General features: G+C 40.9%; 2 protein-coding genes across 4 annotated transcripts in view; one reads left to right on the top strand and one right to left on the bottom strand.

Annotated features, from left to right (window-relative positions):
- LOC131137915 (potassium voltage-gated channel subfamily A member 1-like) overlaps nt 1-16,432 on the top strand; it is a 93,785-nt gene that overhangs the window by 38,924 nt on the left and 38,429 nt on the right. The window lies entirely within an intron of this gene.
- Nucleotides 230-16,233, bottom strand: LOC131137914 (uncharacterized). Of its 2 annotated transcripts, none has more exons than XM_058086333.2 (18): nt 16,163-16,233; nt 15,989-16,103; nt 14,798-14,972; nt 14,458-14,569; nt 14,286-14,392; nt 14,101-14,227; nt 13,899-14,019; nt 12,537-12,622; nt 12,338-12,450; nt 12,207-12,266; nt 12,075-12,138; nt 4,418-4,512; nt 1,919-2,047; nt 1,135-1,249; nt 923-1,060; nt 684-850; nt 538-620; nt 230-473 (listed from the first exon to the last, which is right to left on the bottom strand). In XM_058086333.2, exons 1-18 carry the CDS (start codon nt 16,218-16,220, stop codon nt 278-280), a joined length of 2,061 nt encoding a protein of 686 aa, XP_057942316.2. In that variant the 5' UTR covers nt 16,221-16,233; the 3' UTR covers nt 230-277. The 2 variants fall into 2 exon arrangements, with proteins under 2 accessions (XP_057942316.2, XP_078647141.1); XM_078791015.1 differs by having other exon boundaries at nt 14,101-14,224.

Genomic DNA, 16,432 nt, shown 5'->3' with positions numbered 1-16,432 from the left:
ACTATATTAGGAAAGCAGGAAGTGAACAAATGTAAGAGTTAGTGATTGTAAAAGTACCAGATGGAGGGGTAGGATTTAATAAGCTTTGCTTCTTCCTACTCCTTTTGGACATGTGGAACTGGGAACTGATTATGGGATGCACTCAATTGGAATCTGATGCATGTTCAAATGAAATAAAAGCATTACCATTACTTTCCTTTGTATAAGTAGAAGAAAAAGGAAGCAGACATACGAGCAAAGATTGTTGTTTTTTTCTGTGTGTAATCCACAAACACGTTCAGTCAATCCACATGAATCTGGGTTGGGACCTGCCGTGTCCTTGAGCCCGGTGGGGATCCACAGTGTGTGGTGTCAGCAGGGGGGCGATGGGGTGCGGTGAAGCGAGGGACAATCGTGCGGCCAGAAGACCCATGCCAACACAAGTGTCAGTGTCTCCACCCTGGACGATCCCTGCCATCACAGCGCCTGCAAGACTGCACACGGCGTGAAGATGCCGTTTTTATCTTGGTCAAAAGCACCGCAGGAAGCGCTATCTACCTATCTCCTGCTCCTGAGACATTCATCGTGTCCCGTGCCGCTACACTCAGCGCCGGGTAGTGGACGGCGCACAGCTTTCTCTTCTGCAAATGGCGTACAACGTGTTATTTATCGCTTATCTTCTCCATTCATGAACCGTCTCTCACCTTCTTCTCTTTCCTTGGCTTGAGGTTGACCGAGCCCGCTTGGTGCTCCCCGCACACCAACACCCCGCCAGCCCCGAGGGTCACCACCAGGCAGTGGAGATGTTCCAGAAGGGGGCGTGAGAGCGCCACGGCCAGACTCAGGACCTGGTCCAGGGAGTTCGGGAGCACTGGAGACCGACCAGAACGCATCATCGCCATTCAGTCCTCACCTTTGCATTCAAGATGCAGATGTTTGTTACCTTCAGGTGTTTGGAGGCCGAGTGTTTTGTTCATGGCGCACAACTCCACCAAATTTGGAGAGGCATAGGACAAGGACTTCCAGGCATCTGACAGGAAAGGCTTGCCGGCTTTTTCGGAATCGGTTGGCTCGTACCAAACTGAGTTGGGATACAACGTCCAAACGTGAGAAAAGCTGCAGTGGAACATCAGGCTTTCATTCTTGAAGACCTACCGTTGATGTTGTGCTGCTTGGCCAAGGAGCACACGTATCTGATGGTGGAGATGGGGATGTTTCCATCAAGGCACACCAGAATGGACGATACGAGCTGCTGCTCAAACTGAGACACCTACAGGAAGATGGTAATTGCAGATGGGTCAGATGCCACATTGCTGTCTTCACTGTACACCAATCCCTCCTTTATGCTCTTATAAATACATGATAATTCATCGGTGGTTAGAGCATAGAAAACCTGTTTGCCACCTTCTAAATATGCTTCGAACATAATTAAAGCCCCCCTAGACATGGAGTAACACCCCTATAGTCACCTTTACCCTGCTATTACCCAATATAGTAGACATAATAAGCAAAATAGACATATAAATCCTCTTTACAACATCTAAATACACTTTTAAAAATATTTAGAGCCCTCTAGATATGGAATAACACCCCTATAGTCGCCTTTACACTCCTATTACCCAATATAGTAGATATAATAAGAGGAAATAAGACATAAAAAACCTGTTTACAACATCTAAATACACTTTTTAAAATAATTAGAGCCCTCTAGGCATGGAATAACACCCCTATAGTCACCTTTATACTCCTATTACCCAATATAGTGTGCATAATAAGAGGAAATAAGACATAGAAAACCTGTTTACAACATCTAAATGCATTTTTAACATAATTAGAGCCCTCTTGACATGGAATAACACCGCTATAGTCACCTTTACCCTGCTATTAAATTTCCCTTGGAGATAAATAGAATCTATATAGACTATATAAATAGACTTACATATTGCTCGGTTATCTGCTGATGAACGTCCATGTCGCCCAATCCCAGACTGAGTTCTCCGCTTTCCGTGATAACGGCACAGTACGTCGCCGTGCTTTCACCCTCCATCCTGGTCACAGCGCTGGTGTTCTTTCAGGAAACAGCAAACGTCCAGTATGAATAATCATGAGACATATGACATGCAGGGCAACATTAAAACATGACGGGAAAAAAAGGTCTCTCGATAATCACTAAATGGTGCCTAGATACTTCAAAGAACAACGGAGAACAGAATGAGACCGCTTCACTGTTTTTTTAGTTTTTGCCATCACAATTTCCTTGAGATTGCAGATGGTTGGAATCCCATGTTTTGGTTAACTTTTACTGACGTCCCCCATTACCAGGGTCAGATTGGTGCGCACCATGCCGCATTAGAGCCTTGTCGTTCATGCCGTTCTGTCTTCAGTCTCTTAAGGTGGTCCTCCTCACCGGGTAAACGGACCATGGGCTTCCCTCTGGGCCGCTTTTTTTTTTTACACGTTACCATGGTGATGGGTGGCTTGATGTGAATGCCCCGCCTCCTGACTGAGTCACAAGCCATTGGTTGTGACGGTCATCACTCGCCGGGCAAAATAAATCCAAAGAGAACAGAGCAAAACCTAACCTAACCTAACCCTAACCCTGCCCCAAGTCACGGCAATAAGAAATGCTGCTCTTTAACACAGTGAAAAGCCAGCATTTCAAGAAATGCTGCAAATGTTTGATGGACAGTAAGTACCAATTTCCACAAATTCTGCAACTTTCCACAATGAAAGATGACATATTGGAGGATATGTTGCATTATTACGACTGGGGGGGGCTCCTATCGATCGGCCATTGATCAGTATCAGCTGTGAAAAAGCAAGTATGGATATGTCTGCCGTGTGGGACTTCCTGTGGTTGTGGGAGTGAAACTTGCATCCATTCTTTAGTTCATTTTCTACTGCTTATCCTAACGAGGGTCGCGGGGGTGCTGGAGCCTATCCCAGAAGTCTTCGGAGAGGCGGGGTACACCCTGGACTGGTGGCCAGCCAATCACAGCAACTAACTACTATGATCATGTTAGCATGCTAGCAATGCTAACATGCGAATGCCTAGTATGATAGTGGTGTTTAAATATGTCTGCCCAAGAAAATAGCAAAAAAGCTAGTATGCTAATGTTTCAATGCTGCTAGGATGCTAACATTAGCATGCTAACACCTAGCATGATAGCGCTTGTGTTGACTAAGTTCATATTCATGAAAGTCTCAAAAAATGCTAGTATGCTCATGTTAGCGTGCTAGCAGTGCTAACATGCTAATGCCTAGTATGATAGTGGTGTTCATATACGTAGGCTCAAGAAAATAGCAAACAATGCTAGTATGCTAATGTTAGCATGCTAGTAATGCTAACATGCTGACACCTACATAACACCAATGAAAACGGCTAAAAATGCTACCATGTAATACTAGCATGAATAGACATGTAGAGCTATCATGCTAGGTGTTGCTAATTTCTTGAGCAGACATAAATAAGTTCTGCTCAGTTCATTCGTTCATTTTCTATCGCTTATCCTCACGAGGGTCGGAGGAGTGCTGGAGCCTATCCCAGCTGCCTTCAGGCGAGAGGCGGGGTACACACAGAGATGGCCGAGGGTGGAATTGAACTCATGTCTCCTCGCTGTAAGGTCTGCACGCTAACCACTTCTCTGCCGTGCAGCCCCACCTCGCATCCAAAGTCCCCTTAAAGAATCTTCCATCTGATCCTGGAAGTTTCAAGCAAGTCCAATTTTGGGTTTACTAAAGTAATTTTTCCCGTTGATAGCTAATAGTGTGGGGCTGCACGGTGGTCGAGTGGTTTCCTCCCACATTCCAAAAACATGCTAGGTTAATTGGCCACTCCAAATTGTCCATAGGTATGAATGTTAGTGTGAATGGTTGTTTGTCTATATGTGCTCTGTGATTGGCTGCCCACCAGTCCAGGATGGACCCCGCCTCGCACCCCAACACAGCTGAGATAGGCTCCAGCATCCCCAGCGACCCTTGTTAGGATAAGCGGTAGAAAATGAACTAATGAATGGATGCAAGTTTCACTCCCACAACTACAGGAAGTCCCACACGGCAGATATATCCATCCTTGCTTTTTCACAGCTGATACTGATCAATGGCCGATCGATAGGAGCCCCCCCAGTCGTAATAATGCAACATATCCTCCAATATGTCATCTTTCATTGTGGAAAGTTGCAGAATTTGTGGAAATTGGTACTTACTGTCCATCAAACATTTGCAGCATTTCTTGAAATGCTGGCTTTTCACTGTGTTAAAGAGCAGCATTTCTTATTGCTGTGACTTTCTGTGAAAGCGGACCGTTTTGCACTCTTTGTATTCATTTGCTCACTGGCCACCAGTTCAGGGTGGACCCCGCCTCTCGCCCCAAGACAGCTGGGATAGGCTCCAGCAAAGAATGAATAAATGAGCTACTAATGTTTGCTAGCATAGGTACCATATGTTTGCAGTGGTTGAGGATGGCATCGGCGTGGGAATCAGCGCCAGTTGCAGAGATGAACAGCGGCTGCTGGCCCAAACGACTCAGGCAATCTTCAAAGGGAAAACACAAGTCAAGTTCATCCGCTGAACACGCCATCATCTAGTATTCCTTGTGTAATTTCCTCTTATTATTGCTACCATATTTGCTAATAGAGGTAGAAAGGTGAATATAGGGGTGTTAGTTCATGTCAAGAAGGCTCTAATAATGTCCATAAAATATATTTAGACGGCGGTAAACATGTTTTCTATGTGTAAATGTATCTTGTTGTGTCTTCAATATTGGTAATAAGGCCGTAAAGCTGAATATAGGGGTGTTATTCCATGTCTAGAGGGCTCAAATAATGTTCATAAAATATATTTAGAAGGTGGTAAACATGTTTTCTATGTGTCATTTTATCTTATTGTGTCTTCAATTGTGGGTAATAGGAGCGTAAAGGTGAATATAGGGGTGTTATTTCATGTCTATGGGGGCTCTAATAATGTTCACAAAATATATTTAGACGGCAGTAAACATGTTTTCTATGTGTAAATGCTCTTGTTGTGTCTTCAATATCGGGTAAAAGGAGTGTAAAGTTGAACATAGGGGTGTTATTTCATGCCTAGAGGGCTCTAATAATGTTCATAAAATATATTTAGACGGTGGTAAACATGTTTTCTATTTGTAATTTTATCTTATTGTGTCTTCAATATCGGGTAATTGGAGTGTAAAATCGAATATAGGGGTGTTATTTCATGTCTAGAGGGCTTTAATGGTAAAAAATGTGTTGGAATAATTGTACATAAAGTTATTCTATTTTTACTATATTCTTATGACCTATTTTTCTTATGACCTACAAACATTTCGTATCACTCACATAACAAAGTAAGATTAACGCTGTACATGTGCTTCATATCACTCACATAACAATGTAAGATTAATGCTGTGACGCCTGCACTTGTGGTGTACATCATGATTAAGGGAAAACAGAACATGACAGAACATTCCTCAGCAGATAGTTTTAACACCCTCGTGGGACATAGGCACGGGTCAGAAGTAGATGACCTCAAAGGGTATGTGTGTATCACCAGAGAATCACATGTCAAGGATGAAGATTGTTCACACATTATGGATAACATGTTGTACAAAGAAACTGGTTTCAACTGGAATAATTAAACCCCCCTTCCCTCAGAAAACTGATTGTAACCAGGGCCTTCCTTCAATAAAAAGGCAAGAGGGCAGGAACTGCTTCAGAGTGAGGTGGCGAATTGTTACTGAACGGTTCCTGATCACTCTCCTTGCAAGTAAAAAGAAACTCATCTCTCTGTGTCTTCTTTTGTACAGGCAGTGTTTTTTACAAGTGTTGGGGTTTAAACCTGACATTTTATTGGTCCTTCGAGCCGGATTCCAAGACACCTGACGATCCCAGCGGGCAAGCGAGATCCAGGCAAGACTGTGGCCACAGCATCAAGACCCTTTCCGGGACTGGTCCCTCTCTTGCGGGTTGGGATCGGAAGGTTGAAGGAAATCCAGAGACGCAGAGACTGTGAGTACAAATTTTGTTTAAAAGGAATGAATGTAAGAAAAGTAAAATAGAAGACAAACCCTGCAGGTTAGAAGAAGAAGAAGAGTAAAATAGAAGAAGAAGAGAAAAAATAAAAACGCGAAGTACAAACCCTGACAATACTAGACTCTATCAGGTCAGACAGTTAAATTCCGTGGAGGGTAGACTCCCCTAGTTGAAACAGACTAGTTAAACTCTACAGGATGCCGGAGTCCTCTGGGCTGGAAAAATAAAAACGCGCGAAGTGTGAATGTGGAAAAAAAAGTAAAATAACAAACCCTGACAATTCTAGGCTCTATCAGGTCCGACAGTTAAATTCCGTAGGTGGAGTAGACGCCCCTAGTTGAAACAGACTAGTTAAACTCTACATAGGATATGCGGAGTCCTCTGGGCTGGAAAATAACGCGCGCAAAGTGTGAATGTGAATGTATGAATGAAAATACAATTACCACTAGGTAACTGTGTTTTATACCAAACCAACAAGAAGCAAATGGTGAGCCTTTGTGGATGCTTGTAGGCAAGAAAATTCCACCTGAAAAGGTTGAAGAGAATTTTACCACAAAAGGTTGTTGATCACCATCTTGTTGAAGATAACCCCAGTGTTAGAACACGACAGGTGTTAAGAACCACTGGGTCCAAATTTAGTTCAAAAGGGGGAAGGGACAAAGTAAAGAAAAACAAAAAGTCCTTGAAGAACTTCCGTGCAAGGACTGGAAGGTAGTTGAAAAAGAGGATAGTCTAGCAGTAGAACCCCTATATTATTGGATAAAACAGCACAAATTCAACGGAAAATTATCTACGGCATGTATTAGGGAGTTACAACAAAACATAAAAAAGAAATGTAAGCAAAACGAGAAGAAAATGAAAAAAGAAGGCTATGAGCAGACACAAGTCTGGATGAAAATAGCAGGACAGCGAGAGGAAGGTGAAAGAAGGGCAAGGCAGGAAAGAGAAGAAAAGAAAAAGCAGGAGAAGGAGACAGCAGAAAGAAAAAGAACAGATGGAGCAGAAAGTGAAGGTTGTAAAAAAGAAGAGTTATAAGATAGTAAGGGAAATTTTACTTCATGAGTATCAGAAAGATGAAGAAAAAGTAATGAAGGAGAAAGACTCAGACACATTTTATACATAAAAGGAAGGTAACGAAAGAAGGGTTATGCCAACTCGGAGAAGATTTGGAGGAAGAGGTAGAGGAACAGGTAGACAGAATATACAAAACTATCCCAACAAGGTTGGATGTTGGAATTGCGGTGAAGAAGGTCACTTCACCCGTGATTGTGTCAAAGGCCATTACAAAAGGAACCAAAAGCTATATTCAGCACGACTAGGCTTGTCTTAACAAATACAACCAGAACCAAATGATGAACCAATAGTATAAGTACAGGTACACCAAATAAAACTAAATACATATGAAGGAATAAAAACCAGCAATAGAAGATTTGTTAAAAGCTAAAGTCTTAGTAGAATGCGATAACCCACCATGTAATATCCCTATTTTCCCAGTGAGGAAAGTGCCACTCTCTGTGGGATGGAGAATGATACAGGACAAGTTGTAAATCAAGCTGTGGTGGCAAGAGCACCTTGTGTGCCTGACCCACACACATTGTTAAATTCTTTACCAACTGATGTCACATGGTTCACCGTAGTAGACATCAGGCATTCTTCTCCATTCTAATAGAGAAAGAAAAGTTCAGGTTCGCATTTACGTTTGCAGAAAAGAGGAATAAATAAATAAATAAATAAATAAATAAATAATATATATATATACCACAAGAATATTGTGAAAGCCCGACAATTTATTCACAAGCAATGATGGCCAGTATGTCCACGTTTGAACCCCCAAATGGAAGCCAGAAATTATTATATGTAGATGACATCCTACTAGCGTCACAAGATAGGAAGTCATGTGAAGAAGACACAATAACCTTATTGCACCATTTAGCGAAAGAAGGCCATAAAGTGAGTAAAGACAAACTACAATTTTGTAAGCAATCAGTGAAGTATTTAGGCCATCAGTTGACAGGACAAGGGCGAACCATTCTAACAGACAGAAAACAAGCAATCTTAAATGAAGCTAAACCACATTTAACACTTGAGCGATGCACCACGCTCAACCCAGCTACCCTTCTACCATTCCCTGAGGAAGGCCAACCACGTGATTGTTATGAGCTAACAACACAAACTGCAAAGTGTAGACCAGACTTATTAGATCAGACACTAACAAAAAGGGGTGATTTTATAGATGGTTCCTCAAAGAAAAAAAAAAAATATATATATATTTGGGAAAAACAATAACAGGCTATGCAGTCATAGCGCTTACAGAAGCATGCACATTAATGAAAGGTCAAAAGGTGACAATTTATACTGATAGCCAATATTATATTCAACAGTACATATCTTTGCACAATATTGGCAAAACAGAGGTATGATAACATCAACGGGAAAACCAGTAACTCATGCATGATTATTAACAACTTTACGAGAAGCAGTGCAATTGCCAAAACAAATTGCTGTATGTAAATGCACGGCACATACTAATAATACGGATTCAATATCTTTAGGAAATATGTTCACTGATAAAATGGTAAAACAAGCGACACTAAAGGAACTGAACCTTCTTAACACAGAAAAATTACAAGTACACTTTGAGATCCTGGCAGACATGCAACAACAGAGTCCAAAGCAAGAAATTGACCACTGGCTAAGGAATAAAGCAATCCTGGACAAAAATGTTAATATGTCGATAGATAATAAAACAATCTTGCCAAAAAATTGCATAAGTGGGACGCTATTTTGAGCCATGGTTTCACACATGTCTCAACAGGAGGGATATGTGCTGTGGCACAATAGTGTGCTATTAACACCCACTTTACTACGTAGGGATTGAATTCTTATTCAAAAAAAAAACTTTTTGTAGAGCGTGTTTAACGTGTGCAAAACACAATGCCCAGGGCAGCTTGCGACCTCGGCGTGGCCAATTTCAAAGAACCACAATACTTATTTCAAGAAATACACATGGACTTCATTGAACTCAACAACAGTGAAGGGAAAAAATTCTGTTTAGTGATAATAGACTCATTTTCAAAATGGATAGAACTGTTTCCTACAAAACATCCAGATGCACTAACAGTAGCTAAAGCTCTATGCAAAGACATAATTCCACGCTATGGTATTCCAGAAAAAATTTACAGTGATAAACTATGACTAAATTATCCATCTCCATCTTAGTATTTACCCTAACTGTACCTATTTGCGTCATGATAATAGCATTGTGGTATCTGCTGTAGATTTGTAGCTCCTCAACAACCTTCAGAGGAAGTCCGGCTACAAAGGGGGCTGTAATTCTAGTTTGCAGTCGTCTCAAACCGGTGAAGATTGTCCACAACTCTGTTGCGTTATTAGGAGGGGTTGCAAGCCTGCTGGTAAGATGATCACTCAGACGCATAAAAATAAAAAATAAATAAAAAAAAAATAAAAATAATTAATTAGCAGCAGTAGGAGGACTGATCGGAGCAATAATAGTGATGTCACTGCCACTATGGAAAAAATAAAAATAAAAAAAATATTAACATGCAGAAAAGAAGTGTGGGGACCCTAACCGATCACAAACGCAGATCGAAAAAACACCTTGGATAATTAGGTGGGCATACAACAACTCCAGATGTATGACCATAGCCCCAAATTCGACTACCGAACTCCAAATACCCATATCATCATTGAAAGGATTTACAAACAGACGTCAGGTGTCAGGGGAGACATATGCTAGTTATTGGTGGTATGTTACTGGACACGTGTTAGATTTAAGTTGGGACACATTGATTACCACCCAGGAAGGTGATTACTGGGCACCCGGTACCACATTAGAAGCCAGGCATTTCCATAATAAAATTATGTTAAAGAAACATGGGGCCATATTAAGTATGACATTTGCTTTTAGCTCAGCTAAACTCAACCCATATGACCGACCATTGGGCACTACTTTAAATACCCCGTGTTGGGGTTTCCTTTTATGGGCCTACTCTTCTGGGGTAGATCCCTACTTTCCTATAATTATTTGTGAAAATCAAACCATGACCCCTGTTGAACTGCCAATCACAAATAACTACACACATCACGCTGGAGTTAAAATAGCCGTAATTCGAAATACAGATGATTGGTTTCATGCCACTACGGGCATTTCACAACAAAGTAATAACTGGCTGCTGCTAGTGGAACAGGCAGCAAAAATGTCAAATCAAGGAGATTGTGTAGTATGTATAGGAGCCAGACCACTGTTACAAGTAGTGCCTTCAACTATGGGAATAGATTGTTTGATCGAAGTAATGAATAAAACCATTGCATAAGAAAGAAAAACAAAAAAAAAAAATTGTTCACAATGGGATAAGGTCTATCCTCTTACTTCCACTGAAAAACAAAAACAGTATTTTCTAAAAAGGTAGCTATAGGAAATTTCTCATGCATAAACGGAACAGGTGTTGGAATCAAATTAGGAAGATTGAATGATACAGAGTGTCAATCAATAGAGATGGCAGACATAACATTCAAACCCAGAATCAAAGAGATCAGTGTCAGGGTGGGATAAAATGATCCCACCTACATAGACAGTATTGGAGTTCCGAGAGGAGTCCCTGATGAATACAAATTAGTCAACCAGATAGCAGCAGGTTTCGAATCATCAATTTGCTGGTGGTGCACAATTAACAAAAATGTAGACAAATCAACTACATCCACTATAACGTGCAGAAATTAGGAAACAACACTGAAAGAGGGTTCTCCGCCATCCATGAACAACTGTCAGCTACCTCCCTCATGGCTTTCCAAAACAGAATTGCTGTTGACATGCTCCTGGCGGAGAAGGGCGGAGTATGTGCCATCTTTGATGATCAGTGCGGTACGTTCATTCCGAACAACACGGCAAGCGGACGGGAGTCTCACCAAGGCCTTAGAAGGTCTAAGGTCTCTTAACAGCAAGATGAAAGACCATTCTGGAGTTGACACGTCAATGTGGGATGGTTTTGGAGACGTATTTGGCAAATATAAACAACTGATAATGTCAGTTTTAATGTTAATCGCTGTATTTGCAGCTATTCTCACCTTATGTGGATGTTGTTGCATTCCCTGCATTAGAGTTTTTGTGCACCAGGCTAATCACCACTGCTATCCAACCAATTAAGCAAGAGGTGTCAGAAATATATGCGCTCCTTACTCCAAAAGGGGAGCCCCAAGAAGACAGCGACAATGAAGACACCGAAACTGAAGAGATAAATGATGAAACATCATGGCATTTTTCGGACTTGCCAGGACTGAAAATCTAAAAAGAAGAGGTCAACGGAGGATGGGAGAATATATTGCAAAATGAATAAACAGGAGGGAAATGTTGGAATAATTGTACATAAAGTTATTCTATTTTTACTATATTCTTATGACCTATTTTTCTTATGACCTACAAACATTTCGTATCACTCACATAACAAAGTAAGATTAACGCTGTACATGTGCTTCATATCACTCACATAACAATGTAAGATTAATGCTGTGACGCCTGCACTTGTGGTGTACATCATGATTAAGGGAAAACAGAACATGACAGAACATTCCTCAGCAGATAGTTTTAACACCCTCGTGGGACATAGGCACGGGTCAGAAGTAGATGACCTCAAAGGGTATGTGTGTATCACCAGAGAATCACATGTCAAGGATGAAGATTGTTCACACATTATGGATAACATGTTGTACAAAGAAACTGGTTTCAACTGGAATAATTAAACCCCCCTTCCCTCAGAAAACTGATTGTAACCAGGGCCTTCCTTCAATAAAAAGGCAAGAGGGCAGGAACTGCTTCAGAGTGAGGTGGCGAATTGTTACTGAACGGTTCCTGATCACTCTCCTTGCAAGTAAAAAGAAACTCATCTCTCTGTGTCTTCTTTTGTACAGGCAGTGTTTTTTACAAGTGTTGGGGTTTAAACCTGACAAAATGATATTTAGAAGGTGGTAAACTAGTTTTCTATGCGTCATTTTATCGAAAGACGCACAAGTCAAGTTGATCTGCTGAACACGGCATCATCAGGAACCTACCGGCGATGTTGCGTCCTACGCCTCCGTACGACTGACAGACGCTTCCTGGGTTGGTCCGTCCAAACTCAGAGCAAAGAGAATCTGGTGTAAGACGACTCCCTCCAAATGTAATATTGGCATTCTAAGACTTACTTCAAGAGCTTTTCTTTTTCCTTTTGCAATAAAATCCACATTCATACCTCCGATGACAACCTATAACAGAAAGCCTAGCATCACACTGGCGACACGTCAGTATAAGCCGCATATCTCTTCCCAACACTCACGATCCCGGAGTGGGATTGAGTTGCGCTTCCTGGCTTCCTCTTCTTGCCGAGCTTTGCTAGAGCACAAGCGATCTGGCTGCCCACCTTAGCGTTGTTGCTAATGAGAGCCATGTCTGCAAGAGTGGCTCCTTCAAGGAACGCAACGGGTCTTTTTTTCTCACGGCTCGTTTAGACGCACGTCACTGGAGGAGAAGGATACTGGCTTGCAGGGACTTTCCCTCGGTTAGATCATTCACCCTCTGAAGAATGTATGGCGTCACGTCTCGACCTGTGATGCTTCTGGCGCTAAGACACACAAACAAGCTCATATTAATAAAACATATTCACAAGGTGATAAACAGCTTTTCTTATTGTGTCTTCAATATTGGCAAATAAAGCTGAATATAGGGGTGTTATTTCATGTCTAGAAGGCTCTAATCATGTTCATAAAATATATTTAGAAGGTGCTAAACTAGTTTTCTATGTGTAATTTCCACTTATTATTACTACCAAATTTGCTAATGGAGGTATAAAGGTGAATATAGGGGGTGTTATTTATGTCTATGGGGGCTCTAATAATGTTCACAAAATATATTTAGATGGCAGTAAACATGTTTTCTATGTGTAAATGCTCTTGTTGTGTCTTCAATATCGGGTAACAGGAGTGTAAAGTTGAACATAGGGGTGTTATTTCATGCCTAGAGGGCTCTAATAATGTTCATAAAATATATTTAGACGGTGGTAAACATGTTTTCTATTTGTAATTTTATCTTATTGTGTCTTCAATATCGGGTAATTGGAGTGTAAAATCGAATATAGGGGTGTTATTTCATGTCTAGAGGGCTTTAATGGTAAAAAATGATATTTAGAAGGTGGTAAACTAGTTTTCTATGCGTCATTTTATCGAAAGACGCACAAGTCAAGTTGATCTGCTGAACACGGCAGGGGTGTTATTTCATGTCAAAAAGGCTCTAATAATAATAATAATAAATATATTTAGACGGTGGTAAACGTGTTTTCTTTGTGTAATTTTATCTTGGGTCTTCAATATTGGGGAATAGGGGCGTAAAGCTGAATATAGGGGTGTTATTTCATATATAGAGGGCTCTAATAATGTTTAAAATATATCTTTAGAAGGTGGTAAACATGGTTTCTATGTCTTATTTCCTCTTATTGTGTCTGCTATGTTGGCTAATAGGAGTGTGACTATAGGAGTGTTATTTCATGTCTAGATGGCTCTAATAATGTTTAAAATCTATATTTAGAAGGTGGTAAACGTGGTTTCTATGTCTTATTTCCTCTTATTGTGTCTGCTATGTTGGCTAATAGGAGTGTGACTATAGGGGTGTTATTTCATTTTGAAAGGTCAAATAAAAATGTTTGATGCCGTGACTGCTCCAATATTGTATTTTTCAGCAAGGAACGGTGCTTGTTGTAAATGCCCTCCTCAGGGTAGGCAACCCTAACCCTAAGACCCACAAAGGAGGGATTAGGGTGGCGTTCAAAGTGAAGCGTGGGGGCAGGACATGAGCATTGTACTTCCGATGTTGTCTTATTTGTCCTTTCAAGACGGTTTTCCAACCTGCTCTCGGCCACGGCCGCCTGTATCGCCCGCTCCATCTGCTGGCCGGCTGCTGCGTGCTGCGGTGGGAGGGGCACGGCAATGAGGACGCCGCTGTTGACGCCCAGCAAAAGAAGGCTCTCTGACGGCATAAATGATGGCGACGTGTCAAGGCTTTTCCTCACATTCCCGCGCTGTTCCAAAGAGCAACAAGTTGATGTACCGATGAGTCGCGCGGCTTGGTCGGCGTCGCAGACTTGATGCGGGGAAGTGAAGCCACTCAACGGGGAGAAGAAGGCGGGGAAGTCCTTTGACGGCCCGTACGTGGCGACACAAACGCCCTGCGTCTCCTGATGACAACGCCGCCGTGAAGACACGGAGGAGAAGAACATTAAAAGCAGGACTTACCAGGACCTCCAGGGTACGACCGATGTCCAGAATAGACTTGACGCCGGCAGAGACCACCGCGATGGGAGTCCTGCCCAGCTCTGTCAGGTCAGCACTGATATCCAGACCTGCGCCACAAAATGTCATTTCTATGGTCATTTCATGATTTCCTTTTCACTTCTTATTTTCTTACTGTTCTGTCCGTCTCTGTGGACGCCGCCAATGCCGCCTGTGACAAACACAGCAATGCCGGCCCGGTGGGCTGCTATCATGGTGGCCGACACCGTCGTGCCCCCAGAGAGGCCCTGTGGGACACCGCAGCCATCATGAAAGCAGCAGGAAGACAGCAGGCTTTGTGTTGTTGTTGTACTGTTGTATTGTTGTACTCTTGTGTTGTTGTATTGTTGTATTGTTGTACTCTTGTGTTGTTGTACTGTTGTATTGTTGTACTCTTGTGTTGTTGTATTGTTGTACTGTTGTATTGTTGTACTCTTGTGTTGTTGTATTGTTGTGTTGTTGTGTTGTGGGCTCACTCGACTGGTTACATATGGCAGGTCACGCCGGGACACCTTGATGGAGCCGTTGCAGCCCGCCAGGAAGTCCAGCTCCTCCGAACAAAGTCCAACGTGGACTTTGCCCTCAATCACTCCAACAGTAGCGGGGGTGGCGCCTTCGGCCAACACGATGGCCTCCACCTCTTTGGCTGTCCTGTGATGATGCGGCTAACGTCAACATCAAACTTGATGGATACATTTTATGCTAATGAAAAAGTCCATAAAAACATTTTGGTCAATAAAAAGTCAATAAAATGATAAAATGATAAAATGATAAAATGATAAAATGATAAAATGATAAAATGATAAAATGATAAAATGATAAAATGATAAAATGATAAAATGATAAAATGATAAAATTATAAAATTATAAAATTATAAAATTATAAAATTATAAAATTATAAAATTATAAAATTACATTTAAAAAAATAAAAAAGTCATTATAAACATTTTGGTAAATAAAAAAGTCCATGAAGACTTTTTGTGTAAATAAAAAAGTCAGTAAAAACATTTTTGGTCAATAAAAAATCAATGAAGACATTTTTGGTAAATAAAAAATGTCAACAAAAACATTTTTGGTGAATAAAGAGTCATTAAAAACATTTTTGGTCAATAAAAAGTCATTAAAACATTTTTGGTCAATAAAAAAGTCAATAAAGACATTTTATCCAAATAAAAATGTACATAAAAACATTTTTGGTAAATAAAAAGGTGATTAAGACATTTTTGGTAAATAAAAAAGACCATAATTTTTTTTTTGTAAATAAAAAGTCAATAAGACATTTTTGGTAAATAAAAAAGTCCATAAAAACATTTTTGGTAAATAAAAAGTCAATTAAGACATTTTTGGTAAATAAAAAATGTCCACAAAAACATTTTTGGTGAATAAAAAGTTATTAAAAACATTTTTGGTAAATAAAAAAGGTCAATTAAGACATTTTTGGGAAATAAAAACGTAGATAAAAACATTTTTGGTAAATAAAAAAGTCCATGAAGACATTTTATCCAAATAAAAATGTACATAAAGACATTTTTGGTAAATAAAAAAAGTCCATAAAAACATTTTTGGGCAATAAAAAAGTCCATGAAGACATTTTTGGTCAATAAAAAAATCAATGAAGACATTTTATGGCAAAAAAAGTCCATAAAGACGGCGTCAGGTTGCATACCTGACATTGTGAGGGTAGGGCATGCCATGCGTGATGATGGTGCTCTCTAGCGCCACCACTGGGCGCTCTTCTGCCAGCGCCTGTGCCACCAATGGATGAACTCTGAAGAGGGGGTCTAAAAAGAAAGAAAACACTGCATGTGTGTACATTGTACCGCATCATCGGGGTACTTACCGCCGCTCAATGCCGACAGTCCTCTTGTGAGCACCAGGGTGCAAGCTCGCCTCAGCATGATCTGCTGGAACATAAAAATCTTCATATTTGACGTACTGCAACTTCAAAATGACAACAAGGAGAATTTGCCTTACCTTCTCCGCTGCAGATACAAAAATGCAGGAAACTTTGGCCAGAAAGCTGAACTTTGACCCCCAGCACTGTTTACACGGCCAGCAAGCATCAACTGCAGACACTCCGCTGTTAAACTACACCGGGAGGGACTCGCTT

This window comes from Doryrhamphus excisus, linkage group LG6 (genome assembly GCF_037039965.1).
Source record: "Doryrhamphus excisus strain RoL-2023G ecotype Guam linkage group LG6, RoL_Dexc_Guam_v1.1, whole genome shotgun sequence".
In the NCBI taxonomy this organism is placed as follows: domain Eukaryota; kingdom Metazoa; phylum Chordata; class Actinopteri; order Syngnathiformes; family Syngnathidae; genus Doryrhamphus; species Doryrhamphus excisus.
The sequence above is the reverse complement of the archived record's forward strand: the minus strand, read 5'-3'. Positions and strand labels throughout refer to the sequence as shown.

Bases quoted from the DNA above. Each gene is read 5' to 3' on its own strand.
- LOC131137914 (XM_058086333.2), bottom strand. From the start codon at position 16,220: ATGCTGAGGCGAGCTTGCACCCTGGTGCTCACAAGAGGACTGTCGGCA. The intron at 14,393-14,457 runs GTAAGAAAATAA...TTTGTGGCGCAG, and splicing joins CCACAGAGACGGACAGAACA to GTCTGGATATCAGTGCTGAC. The intron at 851-922 runs GTAACAAACATC...GTCGGTCTCCAG, and splicing joins CGGCCTCCAAACACCTGAAG to TGCTCCCGAACTCCCTGGAC.